Below are 18326 nucleotides of genomic sequence, written 5' to 3'. Positions count from 1 at the left end.
TGACGATTGACTCGAGGAGGGATGAGAATTGACTTGAGGAGGGATGAGGATTGACTCGATGAGGGATGAGGATTGACTCGAGGAGGGATGAGGATTGACTCGTGGAGGGGTGAGGTCTGATGTCTGACGATTGACTCAAAAAGGGGAGAGGTCTGAGGATGTCCTAAAATGGACACCATACACCGGCATGTTGCTGGTGTGTTGCCTAGGGTGGTCACACAAGGCGACAAGTCGGCAACAAGGTGATGACAAATGTTGCCTGGGTGACCATGCCTTCAGGGTCAGGGGCAGGACGACAAAAATGCAAATTAAAGTAAAAGAAAATAATGATCCTCTAAACAAGTGTGTTATTTAATCTTTGTTTAGTGTTGGAGAGTGCAGCCAGCGGCCAGTGTTGATTTGTAGGGAAGCACACGGATCACAGAGAAGTTTGGTGTAAAACCAATTATTTTTATTGAAGAACAATGATAAACAAAAAACTAATTGAACAAAATATCAAACAATTTGAAGAAAGAAAAAGTGGAAACCAAAAATAACTATTTATAGTCACCTAATCACAGGTACTGACTCCAATAACTGAGTCCAACCATAGAGCTGCAAAACTGCCCTCTTATCTACACAAAAGGAAGATCCTGACTGAACCAACTAACAGCTTTTATACCCTTACAGGCCTACCCCTCTCCCAGAATAAACCATTATGCAGGTGGTTATATAAAAACAAACCAGCAAACAGTTATCAATAATAAAGTATTCAAAAAGAAACAAATCAATGAATATATATAACTAAACATTAATCTAACACATGCATTAAAACTATGCTTTAAAACAAGCAGAGGGAAACTTAATTAAAATCAGCTATCCCCCCTTTCAATATCTTCTACAGGTACTGCCCTGCTACAGGAAGTCAGTACCCAGGGAAGTCAATAAAAGCTTCCCTCACCAACATGGCTGGTTCCCCACTTCCTGTCAAGATGGAGGACCATACCACCACACCCAACTCAGGTTACCTAAACCATTGCATATTAAAAAACATGCACATTAAAATAACTGTTATTCATTTTAAAGTTTATCTTAACAATAGTACTGCAATACATTGTTCTGGAAGTGTGCACCCTTCCAAACCAACTATCTAAACAGTACTCTTGATTAACCTTTCTTTTGTTTTTCAGGACACTCCCAACCACAGGCCTCCAGTCCCGATACAACAGGTAAGTGAAGTTTGTTTTTATTATTTTCCTTACTAAACACAAGGATCAGCAACACAATACAAAAACAGTTAAAAAACATTTGCAGTAAATGTCCAGATACATACTGAGATAATGTGAGCGTCTCCTCCCTCACATTTAGCATCTCAAAGTGAACCGCAGATGGAAAGAAAACAAAACAAAAACACAATCTATTACGTCCACATTTTCCACCTGTACGCATGCGCGATTTCCATTGAGTGGATTTCCACTCTGATAGGTTAAACCGGCGTCTGGCGATTGTGCGTGTGCACTGTGCTGCTCATGATCTTTGCTATTTTCAACTTCTTGTATCAGTGAAGCATAATGTTTGTGCATTTTTTAGAAATACAAATGCACCGGTATAAATAGTAATCACAATAGACATACTCTTACTTTGACTTTTTTTTTTATTATTACTGCGGCTGCAATAGTAACAGCAATAGCGGCTGTTTGAATGTGTTTTCGGTTACATTTCTTACTTGCAAAACAAAAACGAAGAAGAAAACACAAGAGTCTACAGAAAGTGCAAAGCGACAGAAAGTTATACAGAGTCCCTTTGGATAATGTTAATGCTGGCTTAAATAAAACAAAAGTGTATCATTGTTAGTTATTATAGTTTAAATTTGAGGTTTAAATAACACAGAATTATGCTGAGGTGGGAAGTAAATGGTAAGGTGATACAGTGCAGACTTTTGTATTTTTTATAATGACTTTGCCGAATAGAAAGTGAATACGATTGTTTTATATATATATATTACATAATTGTGAAACACTGCACCCTTTAAGTAATTAATGTTCGCATCTCATATTACAAAAAGAAGAGTCACTATGACCCATCAGTACTGACAAACTGCACAGCCCCTCTGGGCTTCAGGGTGGGGCACTGCTACTGGAGTTCAGGTAACTGCATGTCCTTTTCATCTAGGACCAGGCTAGTTTATCTATCCCCAGGCTGAAAGAGAGGGAACTCTTAACTCCTGTGTAATTGTGCACAGGCAGAAAGATCACACCAAGAACTACAAATGCATGCTATAAAACATTTCCATTCTGTTGTCAGCCTTCTCCTTCTCTATCGAGAGATTGTTTATTTATGAGCAATGAATGCGTTGATAGAATATTATGGTGGTACCCCAGGTGCCACCAGAATGCATTTTATATTATACAGGGGGTGTCACAATAGGACATTGCATAAGAATGCTTGTTAATCCATAACACTTACTTTGGTAGTGATAGTACCAGGGGAAAGGTCAACCTTTATAAAGGTTTCCTGCTATATAGCAGGTCAAAGAATAGCTCCACGCAGTCAAGTACAACAAAAACAGGTTATAGCAAAAGATAAATATGGTAAAGCACTGTATAACAGTCAATCACATTGCTCTAGACACGAACTGTTTTTTGGAGTAATATTACAAGGGGAAACGACAGCTCATATAAAAGTTTACCACTGTATACCGAACCAAGTAAAATAATAGCAAATAGTAGTAAAGCATACTGTAAGAATGGTAAATTAGAGGTAAGTATGGTAGTGTTGTTAAAAAAAAATCATAAACCATGATGAAGCATAGTAGATGCATAGTATACACATAGTAATATCAAAATGGCCGTGGTAAACTTTTATAAGCAAAGACATGAGTCGTTATTAATATAACAAAACTCCAGTTCATTGTAGCTGGTAGGTGCCACTATATGACACTACATACTAGCTTTAAGCTATTTTAAATGGCAAAGTAAGAGGAGGTTAGACTCTCATATCTTGCCTATCCGCAGTAGGCACAGGCTCTTGTGGCTGGAGGTTATGTGCTTTTCTGAATAAAAAGCAATGAATGGCAGGCTTTGTTTTCGTGCTGTTTGTCTTACACATTCTGATATGTCTTACACATTCTGATATGTCATACACATTCACCCAGGAATACTATTTTAGTGACGATCATTGGGGTACACTGCAGCTTTAAACTGCATGTGGTTTTTAAGATATATATTTTTTTAAGTTTGCAGCTTTCCTGGGCTTGGTGATCCTGTCCAGGTTTTCACTATCACAGCCGTGAGCTGCTTGCCCTGAACCCTTTGTCCTGTAGGTGTTCAGGAGGGTTAGTCACTGTGCTATTGTGAGGGGGAGGGGTATCCTCAGACCCAGGCTTTGTGTGTGCTGCAGTGCTGTCCTGTGGCCCCGGGCTGCTCAGGTACAGCTATTGCCAAAAGTTTTGCATCACATGAATTTTACGATTGAGACATGATAAAAAATAATAATAATAAAAAAACTGTGTGAATATAATTTTGATCTTTTATTTAACATCATGTAAAAAAAAAAAAAAAAAATACAAAATGATATTGCAAAAGTCTAGGAAGCCATAGTAGTAAATGTCACATTTTCAATTTTTGTCACTTTTTCGTTAAGTATATGGAAAACTACAAAGAAGTATGTAATTCAATATGTCAATGCAACATTATTCAGCAGGTTTCATTAGAACATTATGTAATTCTATATGGTTCTGTAAACCCTGTGTACATTCTTCAGGCTGCCGCTCCCTATAGCTACACCCTACTCCTGCCTGAAGCACTGACTGTTGCTAAGTTTATTAATAACAAACCTGAGCAAGCCTGGCACACCTACTAGCAAAGCACTTAACCCTTTCACAACCACCCTCCTTTACAGTGCTTCTTTTATATACGGCTAGGAGACACTTCTTTGTAAAGCGAAGCTAAGGGGTTGATGATGCCAAGCTACTGAATCCTGGAGATGAGAGCTGAGCCTGACAGCTCTCTCCATGGCCTTGGATAGACCCTGACCAGTAGGGTGTTGCTGTCTCACAATGAGGTGAACCAACCCCAACCGATTTTCAGTGAAAAAACAATCACGTTTGCTTACAATGCATTTAAACCAACATGTAAACCAACTGGAGAGCCAACAATGCTTCCTTTCTGATAAAGGTGGACAGATGGTAACAGTACGGAACGGGTTACCACTATTATGGCTTCCAGTAGACTATTGCGATAACATTTTGTTGTTTCTTTGATTACATGATGTTAAATAAAATATCTAAATTATTTTCATATAGTTTTATATTTTTTATTATGTCTCAATCCTAAAGTTCTTGCCATAGCTGTATATTGAGTCAATTGGAACTCGTACTGTATTTTACTATAAATTATAACCCTTTTGAAATTATAAGTAAGTTGGGTTCTGAGTAGAACGGTCATTACCTAACAGTAGATACCCTGGGTTTAAACTGCAACATAAATGTGAGTAGCCAAAAGTGATTGTTAGTAGGTGATTGTTGATGATTGTTAGTAGGTAAATTACAGTCACCCCCTATACCAGCAATGGTATGGGGGTAAAACGGCGGGTTTCCAGTCCCAAACAAAAAAGGTTAAACAAATAATAATAATACTGTACAATCCACAAGTGCGTGGAAAAAGTGCTCCAGGAAAGGTGAGGTTACTGTGGTGCTGTGCTGTGCGGAGGTAGTGGTGATGTGCTGTGCTGTGCAGAGGTAGTGGTGCTCCTGGGTTTGTGCTGGCTCCATGGCTGCAGCTCCCAAGCCGCTACTCATCTGCAAAACAATTATACAACACAAAAATAACAGTGCTCCAGTGCGTTAGTATTTCAGCGTAAGGGGTCGTACTCATGTAGCTTCATCCCCTTAGTACTGCCAAACTCCTCCTTCTGATCAGCACAGCGCCACACTCTATCCAACCGGCGCGCACCCCACAGCTGATCACAATTAATTTGTTTAGCAGTCCTACAGATACGCCCTTTCCCCAAGATGACCGACTTCCGGTTCCGTCCTACCATCGAGTCGGCCCATCTCTGTGAAGGCGTACCACCAACCTTACTTAGCGCCCTTCCTGGTCAGGAGGTAGAGTTGCAGCTTGTATTCCTTCTCTCCCATTCAGAGTGGTACAGTCCAAAATATGTTACCACCGTACCAGTATGATTTTTACTACAGCAACTGTTCTCAGTGCTGCAAGTAGCTGCTGCAACACAAATTATTAACATGACTATCCATTTCTTATTCTCCTAACATGATCCAATAAAATATAAATACTTGTCTTTCTTCAGCCCTAATGTATTTTGAGGGTTTATTACTGGCAGTTCTGGTCACTCCGCCGAAATATAACCTAAAACCCATTTTATAACTAGATCCTCGTCACAAAAATAGTTCTTTGAATTATTATTATTATTTATTATTTATTTATTTAGCAGACGCCTTTATCCAAGGCGACTTACAGAGATAGGGTGTGTGAACTATGCATCAGCTGCCGAGTCACTTACAACTACGTCTCACCCGAAAGACGGAGCACAAGGAGGTTAAGTGACTTGCTCAGGGTCACACAATGAGTCAGTGGCGGAGGTGGGATTTGAACCAGGGACCTCCTGATTATAAGCCCGTTTCTTTAACCACTGGACCACAGTGGTTAATAATCAGAATAATATGCTCCAAATGGCCATTACCTGTAGATAACTGACCTGGTCTCCAGTTGTCTAGCAGGTAATAACCACTGTGTTGGGTATTAATGGTGAAGTGTTAACTAGACGTTTAAAGGGCTGTGTGTTTGATATAATGTGTCACCACAGGGTTTGAAACCAGGGTACCAGATGTCAGCAAAAGCTACAAAGTCCAGTCTGCGAAACACTAATGCTTCTTTCTAATACTGCAAATCTGCAAGCATGATGAACAAAACAGAGTTTCAGTTTCACATAGCAATCTTTCAATATAATCTTTACAACGATGGAGGGACTGATGTATCACTTGAAAGGGGAGTGCGACTTGACCTTATTGCTGTGGATTTCCTTTTTTAATGTGTAGTTCTGTGTTTAGCTAATGTTTGAGTTTGGTTTCTTTGTTTCCTAACCATGCAGTACAATATTTGTGAGCTCTGGAACAATTAAAGCGTAAATACCTTCAAATGGCTTTGAGCTTGTCTGGAGAATCCTAAATGCCAGGACTGAACAGCCTACCTCATTCCATTCAAATCATGTGATACTATGACCTTACAACTCTGCACCCTCACCTACTCTATTTTATATCTACAGACAAATAGTGGGTGGGGCTGGCAGAGCTGAAAGATAATATTGCCACATAATTTAAATGGGATGAGGAAAGCTGTTAGACCCAGCAGCTCTAAACAGTCGTCCTGGCTGCTGGAACTGTGCGAAATGAGTAACAAAGGAACAAATGAAAAGGTACAATGGCCAAAATAAACAGTTTAACAAACCCCCCCCCCCCCCCCCAAAAAAAAAAAAAGTTCAGGCTGGGCTGAGCTTTCACTGAACTTTTACAGACAAAATAAAATAGCTCACTCACTCACTCACTCTCTTTACAACAGCAGCCTGTGAAACCACAGGAGACTCCAGCTCCTTCAATAGTTCAACATGGTTTATGCAATTTACACAAGTCACAGTGTATTCACGTACTCACATACTCACTGCATTGTACTGCGCGAAACTGTCTTGCTCTGAAAAGTGATCTCTGTTTATCATTTAAAAATACCACATCCCAATTAAATGAAGTGACCATCTTCTCTCTGATGGAGTCAGGACATGACTGCCGTATACAATCACAACCTCTTTGTCATCGGTGTTCAGTTGAGAAAGCACACAGCCGATGGTGGTATTAGATGCATCTGTGAAAAGTAAAAATTCACGGTTAAGTCTGGAAAGGTGAGAATTGGAGTTTGTGTCAGAGCCTTACGCAGGGTGTCAAAAGCAATTTGGCAAGGTGATGTCCAGTCAAAAGGCTTCCCCTTCTGAGTGAGGCGGTGGAGAGGCTCAAAGATTTTGGTGAGTAAACCATCTGTAATATGAGCTCAGGCCCACGAAAGCCCGTCTTTCAGTGGCGTTTCGTGGAATGGGCCAGTCTGTGACCTTTTGTATGTTACGTGAAGCAGGTTGTAGTCCTTCTTTTGAGACAATATGTCCAAGAAAGGTGACATGTTTAATGAACTGGCACCTAGATATCTTGAGATGAGGTGACCTTAGACCATCAAAGACTTCCCTGAGATGCTCAAGGTGTTCTGCAAAGTTCTTACTGTAGACAACAATATGTAAACCAGGCATACCTTCCATGACAAACCTCAGATGTTGAAATGTGGGAGGGACTTTCACCAGACCCATTGGCATTCCTTGGAACTGGTACAGTGCACAGCCAGTGGTAAAAACTGTTTTAGCCTTGTCGTCTATCTGTACTTGCCAATAGCTTGATGATAGGTCCATGGTGCTAAAAATTGATGAGCCCCCCAGTGCATCTAAAGTGTAATCTGTTCTCGGAAGAGGGTGTGCTTCTTTAACTGTTACAGAGTTTAAACCTCTGTAATCAACACAGAATCGCTATGTGCCAACCTTTTTCTTCACCATGACAACCAGGGCCACCCATGCGTTGTGACTCTCTTCTACAATCCCCTTTACAACCATGTTTTCAGCTTGTGACTGGATTTGGTGCAGCATCACCAGCTGGTATCTTGTGCTTTACAATGTCCGTCCTCTGTGTTGGAAATCAAATGGCAATGGCGTTTGTTATGTAGTAGAGTCAGCAACATTACTAACAGTTGGTGATCCAGGATCTCCTGTGCTGCTACTGGGTAGAATTGACCAATCTGTAAACCAGGCTCAATAGTTCAATTGCATAGCTTGTAGGATTCATTACACGTACAGTTGTGAGCCAATTTTCAGTTCGTGCAATAGCTATTCCTTCTGCTTCTAGGTGATACGGTTCCATGCACCCGTTGCAGGAATCTGGAAGAACAGTGCTGGTGGTACTAAGGTGGCAATGCAATGCATTTCATTTTGAGGAGGAACTGTGGTCTTTACAAATACAAGGGCAGCACAACATACTGGGATGAGCTAGCTTGAATGCAATAGCGGCAAGTCCTGGTTGTATAGTTGACAAAGTCAATTTGCTGTGTCTATTACAGCATGATGCTGACAAAGGAAATCCCAGCCAAGTAAAACAGCATGTCCAATGTTACGAATGACCTGTACTTCATGCTGCAGCAAGTGCGCCCCCAGGCAAATGGTAAGGTTGATTTTACCAAGCGTGTCCAAAACAGTAACCTGTAACCGATTTAACCAGTATAAAATTCTTCTTAAGAGGCTGTCTGTATAATGCAAGAATTGACATGCTAATAGAAATACTGGAGCCAGTATCTAATAATCTGCTAATTTCACGTCCCTCAACAATAGTAGTAATAGTCTCTTTATTCACCAGACTGGAAGGCGAACTGTCAGAGCATGATGGAGAACATGTAGCCATGTCTATGTCGGTTGCCACTGGAAGGTTTTCTGTTGCAGTTGAGGCAGTCACTACCCTGTCCAATCCCGAAGAGTTGTTATGTGGGGCTGGTGCGGGGGAGGTTGACTAATATCTGTTTCCCTGCTTGTGGTAATCTCCTGGTGCTTGCTGGCGTTCGTTGAAAGAAATGTGCTTGGGACAGGGACTAGGGCTCGTGCCCCGTGGCTGTAGAGAATTATGTCATAGATACTTGCTGTAAGGTGTCTCCCCCCTATAGCAGGGTGGTGGCTGGAATGCTGGTCTGGAGATCTGCAGAATCGATCATGATGTGATGAAGGTGGCTCGTAATAATCTGGGTAGTCCTTAAAGTGACTGGTGTCCGTGTGGTTGCAGCATTGGTCACAATGGCGATATGGAGATCCTCCTTCTTTGCTTCGGCTTTCGGAATATTGGTTATATTGGCCAAGTGAGTAGCCGTGTACATATCCACGTCTGTCAGGTGTGTGGATAATTTTAGCAGCAGAAGCTGTGTGCGTAATACACCACACGTAATTCACGTGATTACAGGTGTGTTCCGTTGATTAGACAGTAGGGTTGATCAAAGATCGGATAATTGACTCTACTGTATTAAGAAACCTAAGACGGCAGACCGGAGTAGCCCAAACGTTCAACATATTAATAAAACAATAGCTTGTGAATTCAGCTACACTGAATTGTATTAATGGATTAGATTTACATTAGCTGCAACAACTGATTAGGGTTTAACATAAATCCATGATTATATTCATCTAACCAAAGTATTTATCAATCAACAAAATGTGTTTATAAACTAGCAAAGCTTAACTTCGGTAAAATGAAGAGGCTTGCGAAAACAAAATATTATTATTTTACAATGCATTGTTACCTGTTAAGTCTACTAATTGCCCACATACCTTCTTGACTTGCTAAACAAACATTTAATTGATAACTGCGACATGTTTGCTATCACTTTCCCACAAGACGCGAACCTTCTCTCCTGTGTATGTGGATGAGCGTGGGTGGGTCATGTGAGTAGACCAGACCCAATGATAAACTACAGTAATCTATGGTAGCTAAGCAATAAAAATAAACAATAAACAATAAAAATTAAGAATGAAACATGTCAACTGGGGCCAGAATTTAATGTTGCAGGTGCTATATAAGGTACCCTAGTGCTAGCACATTCAATCTCACGGAAGTCTGGTTGAGCGCGGGGTCCCCTAAAGGGTGGGGGCCCTAGGCGGCTGCCTCGCTCGCCTTGCCTTAAGGCCGGCCCTGCTGCTACTATTGAACTGTTGACCCTGGGTTACAATATGTACATCTAGTAATACGGTTGAATTGCTGGGTGGACAAACTGTCGGGGGGGGGGGGGGGACACGAATTGCCGTGGGGATGAACTGTGTAGGGGGGACAAACCATCGTGGGGGCCAATTGTCAGGTTTCACTGTAATTTTCAGTCCCTGAGTTAAAGGCACTTTATATCATCTATTTTTTTTTAATACTTAATTTCTTATCTTATATTTAATATCCTATTATGTGCGTGCTGCATTATTAATCGTCATTGTTGTGCCTACTTATTAACTATTCCAACTGTCTCTGTTCAACCACTTGGCATGCTTCTGAAAAGACTCCTTAAAGATAAATGTCTGAAGTGAGGTGGTTTGAGACAGGACTACCAGGCAGTGCCGGCGCTAGGATTTACTGGGCCCTGGTGCAAGACTGTGACATAGACACAGTCTCTCCCCCCCCCCCCCCCAAAAAAAAAAGAAAAGAAAAAAAAAAAAACGCAACTCCTAAGCGAAAACATAATTCTATGAACACAAACACTTAAATGAATATCCCCAAAGCATGTATTACTTATTTATTTATTTTAAATACTGAATTTTGACCATCCGTTAGTTAAGGCAGAATTTCGTGAGCTAGAGCTTGTTCGATGTGGAACAGGAACAGGTTTTAGCCTTTTCGCTAAATCATTTAGTTCCACTTCTGTTTTACCATCATGGCTGACAGCGATTTGTGTATTGTGACGATTTTTTTTAGACAGAAAGTTCGAAGCAGTAGTTACATCATATGTAATAAACTATTACATTAATATTATGTGTCAAATATATTTTAAGAAACCTCACTATATTACAGTACAGACCATCGTAAATCGAGGTTATTGTATTTTGCCAGTATTGCATGTATGTCAGAAAACGCACCCCTTAGAAAAATGCATCCCTTGGTCATATAAGCATGCGCAATAGCTCTGTCGGTCATATAGCCACATGGTCAATACCTGTTTCAGTAATCCCCGCCTCACTCTTTTATCCCGCCTTTTTATTTTTGGCATCTCGGCTCTGTCAAATCATTTAAACCACCGAGATTCATTTGAAATAGTTGTATTGCCACAAATAACTACTGGACTTTTAATTTTTTAATTGCCCAAATAATTGTACATTAATTATATTCTGCCTTCCTGCTTTGTTATGAAAGCCAGGTTTATAGATGTCGGGAAATAAAACGGATAAAACAAAATAATTCTTACCCAAATAAAACGATAAATTAGAAAAAAATAATAATAAATAATAAAAAGATTTTATGCTGTGGTCGCGCCGCTGCTTTACTGTTAGCAGAGCTCCATCACGAAACAATCGTATTGCGAATCTATTCATAGTTCTATGAAAAAAATCATATTGTCCGTACCACTTTTCCCTCTATAAATATGTGAAATATCTGTCTTGCTCATATCCGTTGTTCCTACGGCCTTTGCACTGACAACAGACATCACGGAAAACAGCATAGATTCTTCTAGGTTCTTGTTTAACGTTCCTTGTTTAAGATTATAGATTAGATACATTATATATATTTAAACATTCATGTTATTTTTACAGGTTAGTGTCAGTCTACAAAACTGTAATGTTATTTTTAATGTAACATTGGCATTGAGTCATGTATTAGAAAACGGATTCTTTTTTTTTTTACTATTTAATATATATATATATATATATATATATATATATATATATATATATATATATATATAATTTTTATTTATTTATTTTTTTAACTGTGTTAATTAGTGGAGTTGTTCAGGCATTCAAAGTTTTACAAAATTGTGTAGAAATTACTGGTATCTTTGTTTGCTGCTGAGCTCTTAAACATAAATAAACCACTAACATTTTCAAAAATTAACTTTACACTATTTTAATATTTTGAACGATATATTTTGTAAATGATTTGTTATTGCAGGGGGTGCATATTTCCATGTAAACGTTGTAACGTTAATAAATGAATCCTGCACAATAGTATCGGTTGCATTTTCTGACAGGGGTGCAAAATTTGATATACAGCAACGTCAGAAAATGCTACCGGGATGCATTTTCTGACACCGGCCCTGGTACTATGGGCCCGCAGCTATAATTTTGGATCACTGCACAAAGGAATGCTGACGAGGTAAACACTGCTCCCAGGTTGGCGGTTTTTGCAGTTCTGGGCTGGGTTGCACCAGCTATGCTTAAATTCATTCCTAAATTATAACGTAAAGTCTCTACTAACTCCTTAGTTGTCACTAGTTTATAACTAAGCACTGTCTTTTTCAGTTGCACCACACCAGTACTTCCAGTACTTCGTCAGTTTATCACTACAGGCAGCGCCTCATACTAAGTCGGTGACGTCATGGCTGCTCGGTAGCCAATTAGAAGTGAGGATATTTCAAAGGGCTTGGTCAGTGGTACAAATCAAACTACCACAGAACCTTTTGTGAACCTTTTTTTTTTTTTTAGTAGTGATCCGGGTAAACGCAGGCAGGCGCATCACACAGTCAAGCCACACACAGGCGGCGGGCGGGCTCGAACCCGGAACCTCTCGCAGTAAAGCACAGCGCCAGTATCGCTGTCGGGCTTATGTCTTTGTGTGTGGTTACGTCACCTACCAGCCCTGCTGCTGACTTCCCCGTGAACGCTACAATATATAAGGTTACGATTAAAAAAAATTGCGTGTCAGAAGTGACAGACAACACTAGCTTTATATATATATATATATATATATATATATATATATATATATATATATATATATATATATATATATATATATATATATATAATTTTGGTTTTAAAATTATTCCTATAAGATTTGCTTTTTATCCTATTAAATCGTATGAAACTTTAGAATCTAATAGGATTTAAAAGAATGTCCTATAATTATGTGCTCTCGCAGGATTCGCTGATGACGAAAACTATGAACAAAATCACTTCAGTTGAGAATCTCACGCATCAAAAGTTGCCGTGTCCTCTTTATTTTGATTCTACGAACAGCTTACACATCCCTAAAGGTATGCGTACATTTTAAGCAATAACTAGTCTTATGTTATAACTAGCATAGCTGGTGCAACCCATGAAAAGTTAGTAATGTGCAAAATCAACTTTAGTAAAGACTTAAGCTTTAACTAAGCTAAGTAAGAACTTACACACAACTGGTGCAACCAGCCCTACTATTTTACACTACACTGTGAATGCATTTTTTCCACAGGACATGCCGCATTGGATCTCATCATATGAGAACAGCGGTGATTGCACTTAAATTATGCACATAAAACTAGCAAACCTACTGAAGCGTATCATACAAACCGGATAGATAGATAGATAGATAGATAGATAGATAGATAGATAGATGTTTAAAACATTACTTACATGTTTGAGAAAATTGTGATTTTGTTATCAAGAAGTTGCGGCCACTGTATATTAAAGTTGCGGTTTCGGCGCGGTCATAAATACAAACAGTTTGCACGTATATATACTTGCTTAAATTCAAGATGGATTTTGTTAATTTGTTCAAAAACAACAATAAGAATAAAACAGATAACTAGAACATACGTTAAGACTCCCTCTTAATATCACCATATGAAATAAAACGTTGTACGCTGTATTTAATTACAAGTGAAGAGTTGCAGCTAACAATAACGACGCATAACATACAGTACTTGCATAACAGTAAAAGCTCACTCACAAAACTGAACAGCCACAAAACAGCAATAAACCTTCAGTCAACAAATTTAACAGAAACTACAGTACTTACATCACGGCCCACAGTCATCTTTTCCGTTGCTAACCATAGCAACGCGAAAGAAGATCACTGATTGGCTAGAGAGGATGACAAGGCATACCAATCCCCCACTAGCAAAAGACAATGGGAGAGTGACGTTTCCTTTAATGTTTCAGTTTATTTTTCAGCATTATTTTGCAACGAAATTACAGACATTAAAAGTTGTGGTCTATGTTAAAAGTTGCTGTTTCTGCAACAAATTCACTGCCCGCGGGTTTCTTACAGCCTTGCATATGTTATTTTCAATTTTAAATACATGCCTCTATACATTTAAGTGTTAAATGTAAGTACTGTTTTTTGGCTGGTTTAAAAACACAATTTGGCTACTTTTTGGCTGGTTACTTCCAAAATGTGTGGGGGGCTTTGCAAAAACTATCTGGCAGCACTGGAGGTCAGTACGTAGACTATCATCAGTTCAGGAAGCAGTGGATAAAATTGTCAGGCGAGTAGGGTCGTTGGATTTTCAGTGCGTTCCTATCATATCACTCACTGCTCGGGACGGGCAGAGAGAGACACACACACACACACACACACATACAAACAGGTTTCTCCAGAGTTTATTTCCACCACAGCCCAAATCCTGGGTGGAGTCTGCTCTGCGAGTCTGAATCATGAATGCAACTCCAAGTTGACACCAGAGATAGAACGTAAGAGGGAAAGAAAGAAAGAAGGGGAAAAAACTACTTATAAATGATATAAAGGGAGGCCAGGGACGCTTACATACTCGAAAGGTAAGAAACATGCTTAGTTATTCGTTATATTGTTTAATTGCATATAAAGTTCTAGTACAACTTTGAATTGTTTTTTTTTACCAACGCTGAATTACCGAGTGCGCGAGAGCAGATTCGTTTGTTTTTCCGATAAAAGTCAAACTAACACAACCCGGCTTTGGGAGGACGGAGCGTAGTTGAAGTTTCACATTGCGTCTGCAAAATGGAATGCACACTGGTTTGCCGGCTAAAAACACAATTCTTTGTTCCTGAAATATGAAATATACTGTCATCATTTCTGATTTATGGATCGGTGCGTGTATTATATATATATATATATATATATATATATATATATATATATATATATATATATATATATATATTATAAACTCACATTTTTATTGTGGTATTTTACGAGCATTATATTTGCTGTAATTTAAATCGTGACAAGTTCCATTCTGTAGTTGGTATGAATCGTTTTAAAGACGTCTACCGCCTCACCTGCACGTTGTCCTAGTCTGTAGTTCAACGTCACTGCCGTACCTGTTTCCTGTAGCTCGCGGGACGTGTGCGGTCTGCCAGGAATTTAAACCGTGCAGTGTGCACTGTACTTATAACTAGCAATATGAATCTGCTAGGATTTATTCTTTAATTTCACTTCGTGTTACATTGCATCATTAACTTGATTAGAAACACAGCAGTTGTTGTTGTTGTAATAATAAGGAAATATGTTTTTTTTTACACATTGTTTATCTCTACATACATACTGCAGTAATGGAGATTAAATTAATCACATAGTGTGTTTCATATAGAGCAAACTAACTGCAGAATATTTGGAAATCCCCTTAAACTTCTGTCAGCCTCAACCACACCAGCCACCACTGAGATATTTAACAAAACATATTTATTACAGTACACTTAATAAATGAATGAATAACCTTGTTTCGGATACAGGGTGTCAATACTTATGTCTGCAACTGTACATACGTGTGTGTGTGTGTATTATGTGTGTATATATATATATATATATATATATATATATATATATATATATATATATATATATATATACACACACAAATATAATATATAAGAGCAAAATAGGTCAACGCAGGCAGGCGCAACACAAAGGGCGAGGCAATCCACACACAATCCTCCACCTGAGTGTGGATTGCCTCACCCTGTGTGATGCGCCTGCCTGCGGGAACTGAGATTTCTACTATATATATATAATCATTGAAACCTTGACACTGAAAGACTGATAAAGGATGTATCATTCTGAGTGTAAAAGACAATACTGTGCTGATGCAATACCTAGTTAAGTGTGAAAGGACATTTTCACTCTTATGCACATTAAAATGTAGTTAATATGACAGTGCATCATGCAGTAATTATGTAATAAAAATGGCCGTGATGAAACTCCAGAAAGCTTTAGTAGAAGGCAATCTATTGTAGTTCACATTTAGAGGATGCCACAATGATATTTGCTTTATTTATGTATTCATTTAAGATTGAGTAATTTGGTTTGGTGTATAACTATTCACAAACCACCATTTGCAACATCCTAAGCACGTTAAATTTACAGTATTTGGAGGTAGAACTACAACTAAGGTACTATTCATTTTCACCTGATCCTCGCGGTTGTACATGCATTGAAGTGGTAAAGTAGCAGAATTTTTTATGCAATTGTTGCGAGTTGGAGGCTGCCCCTCTTCTGCAAGAAGCCAAGGTATACGCATTTAGCCTTCTAACGGTAGCACCCCATTTTAGTGTATGCAGCAACTACGATCTCTGCAGCAGCCCCACTACAGTGCTTTGCAGGTGAAATTATGATGTTTTAAAAACGTATTTTCCAATTGTTGCATTTATACCGAGTGTTTATTTGATTTAGAACGACCAATTTGTTTGCTTTTAAACCAATTAAATTGTTAAAAAAAAAGACTATTCTATGCCTTTTCATTTTAATTCCGTACATGGGCTTGTTGTACTAGTGCTGAAATATACACTGCATTTTTTCTTTATACATTTACACAAAACCTCACTTAATATAATTGTAGGAGTGTCAGCACTGTACTTGCATCCAGAGCGCGTCTGCCGATGAAAATAAAAATACAGGTAACAACAAAACAGTATTCGGTTCAACAGAGACAGTCAGTAGTTTAAAAACAAATAAGCTAAATGAATAAAAATACGGGAAACAACAAAACAGTATTCGGTTCAACAGAGACAGTCAGAAGCTTAAACACATTTAAGCAAAGTGCTCCGTGTTTCTGCTTAGTTTGAAATTTGAATGTGCCGCCCATGCTTGCTCTGCGGCGCTCAGCCAATAGGCAGGGACCAGACGTTGAAAAGAATTGTGGGAAATGTCATTTTAAAACCTTGAAATATACCTTTTGCTTCTATGCCTGATCCCACATTTCCCACAATTCTTTTCAACGTCTGGTCCCTGACTATTGGCTGAGCGCTGACGAGCAAGCAGGGGCGGCACATTCAAAGTATGGTGGCGTTACCAGTAAATTATGCAAATTAGTACCATCAAAGGTTCGAACCTTCCTTCGGTAATGTGTTCCGAACCTTTGAAGGTCAAAATGTACCCTTCATTGCAGCCCACGTATTTTCCTATATGTAACGATCTGTGCATTTGTGTTGTACTGTATTTCTGTGTATGTGTGTTTACGTGCTGTGTCTGTCTTATGTTATTCCTGTTGTTTGTTTGTAATTGTGTTCCCATCCCCCTCTGTATTTCCCGCCGTTGTTTAACTCTCTGTTGCTGTGTGACCCTTGCCTGCGTGTGGGGGCATGTTCTGTGTCTCCCCTGTGATTGACCCGTCCCTCTGTGTCAGTCGTGTAGTGCATGGTCTGGGTCTCCCCCATGATTGGTCACGTCTGTGAGTCACTGTGTGTTCACGTGTTCAGTGTGTTCCCATTGGCCTGAAGTGTGTGGTTGAGGACCAATGCGATGTGTAAGGTTGAATAAAGTAGTGGGGGGGTGGTGTTATAAAAGGTGCTCTGACACCCTGTTGTTGTTGTTGTTGTTGTTGTTGTTGTTGTGGTGTCGTTGTTTGCCATGGTTCCAGACTAGCAGACAGGGAGCTGTGTGTGTGACTTGAGAGCTGAATAAAGAAGCTATTGGAAGGAGAAACAAGCATGTCCATCTCTCCTATTTTCTGGAAATGCTACAATACAGTGGTTAAAGTGGGGTGGTATTCAGCGGTATGCATACCGGAAAGAAAAAAACTGACGGCATACTGGCAAAAGAAAAAAAAAACATCTAGGGGGAAAAAAAACAAAACAAAAGGTCACTGCCCTTATTTTCCGGAAGCACTTCCCCTGTAGGTCACTGTACCCGCGCATTTTATGCATTACTTATGTGTGTTGGAAATCGTACCAGTGAAATCCTAGTACATTTTCGTGTTGAATTTCGTCTGTGTTTGACGTCATGAATGACGTAAAAATGAAAAGAGCATCACAAACTAGTAAATAATAAGTTCATTTTTCGGCCCACCAAAGCAGTCTAACACTGAGCAATCACACAGAGACAATTACCCTGATTGCTGAAGTAAACAATAATATGTGGAATACAAAGAGATTTTTAAATCTTTAATTTATATATATTATGGTGCATAATCTAAAATAATTTGACAGTAAAACTATTTTTGTGTTTGTCGTAAAACGTTAAAACAATAACAAGTCCTTTTAAAAAAGCGAAATAATAATAACATATTGTAGATGACATTTAAAAACTATACATAATCCGTAGCTTTGGCTACCCCAAAGCACATTTTTTTGTGCATACCAGCCCGTTTTTCAAACCACTTTAAACACTGTTTAGTAAATCTTTATTTGCGTTCCACAGCAGGTTTCAATTTACTGATTGCACTGCAGTCTTTGCTCCTCTGCTCTGTTGTACAGAGTGTAAAAAAGTGCTTTGATATCTTGCATCTGTGGATGTATAAGGCTGTGTATATAAATGTGAGTTTCATCCATTCATTCGTAAGGTTATTATTTTTTTATTATTATTATTTATTTTTTAGCAGACGCCCTTATCCAGGGCG

At 39.0% G+C, this 18326-nt stretch overlaps 1 protein-coding gene across 2 annotated transcripts in view; it reads left to right on the top strand.

Annotated features, from left to right (window-relative positions):
- Window positions 1–898: 898 nt before the first annotated feature.
- The window catches only part of LOC117394931 (protein FAM83H-like), a 64903-nt gene continuing 47475 nt past the window's right edge, over window positions 899–18326 (top strand). The window contains exons 1-2 of one of the 2 annotated variants that reach the window (XM_059012957.1): window positions 899–1002; window positions 1170–1208. In XM_059012957.1, coding sequence (XP_058868940.1) covers window positions 945–1002; window positions 1170–1208 — 97 coding nt within the window. In that variant the 5' untranslated portion in view covers window positions 899–944. Of the gene's footprint in view, window positions 1003–1169; window positions 1209–13967; window positions 14290–18326 lie in introns of those variants that run through there. The other variant, XM_033993694.3, reaches the window with a different exon arrangement.

The sequence above is a fragment of the Acipenser ruthenus genome, chromosome 3 (genome assembly GCF_902713425.1).
Source record: "Acipenser ruthenus chromosome 3, fAciRut3.2 maternal haplotype, whole genome shotgun sequence".
In the NCBI taxonomy this organism is placed as follows: Eukaryota; Metazoa; Chordata; class Actinopteri; order Acipenseriformes; family Acipenseridae; genus Acipenser; species Acipenser ruthenus.
Note: the sequence above shows the minus strand (reverse complement) of the source record. Positions and strands in the feature narration are given on the sequence as shown.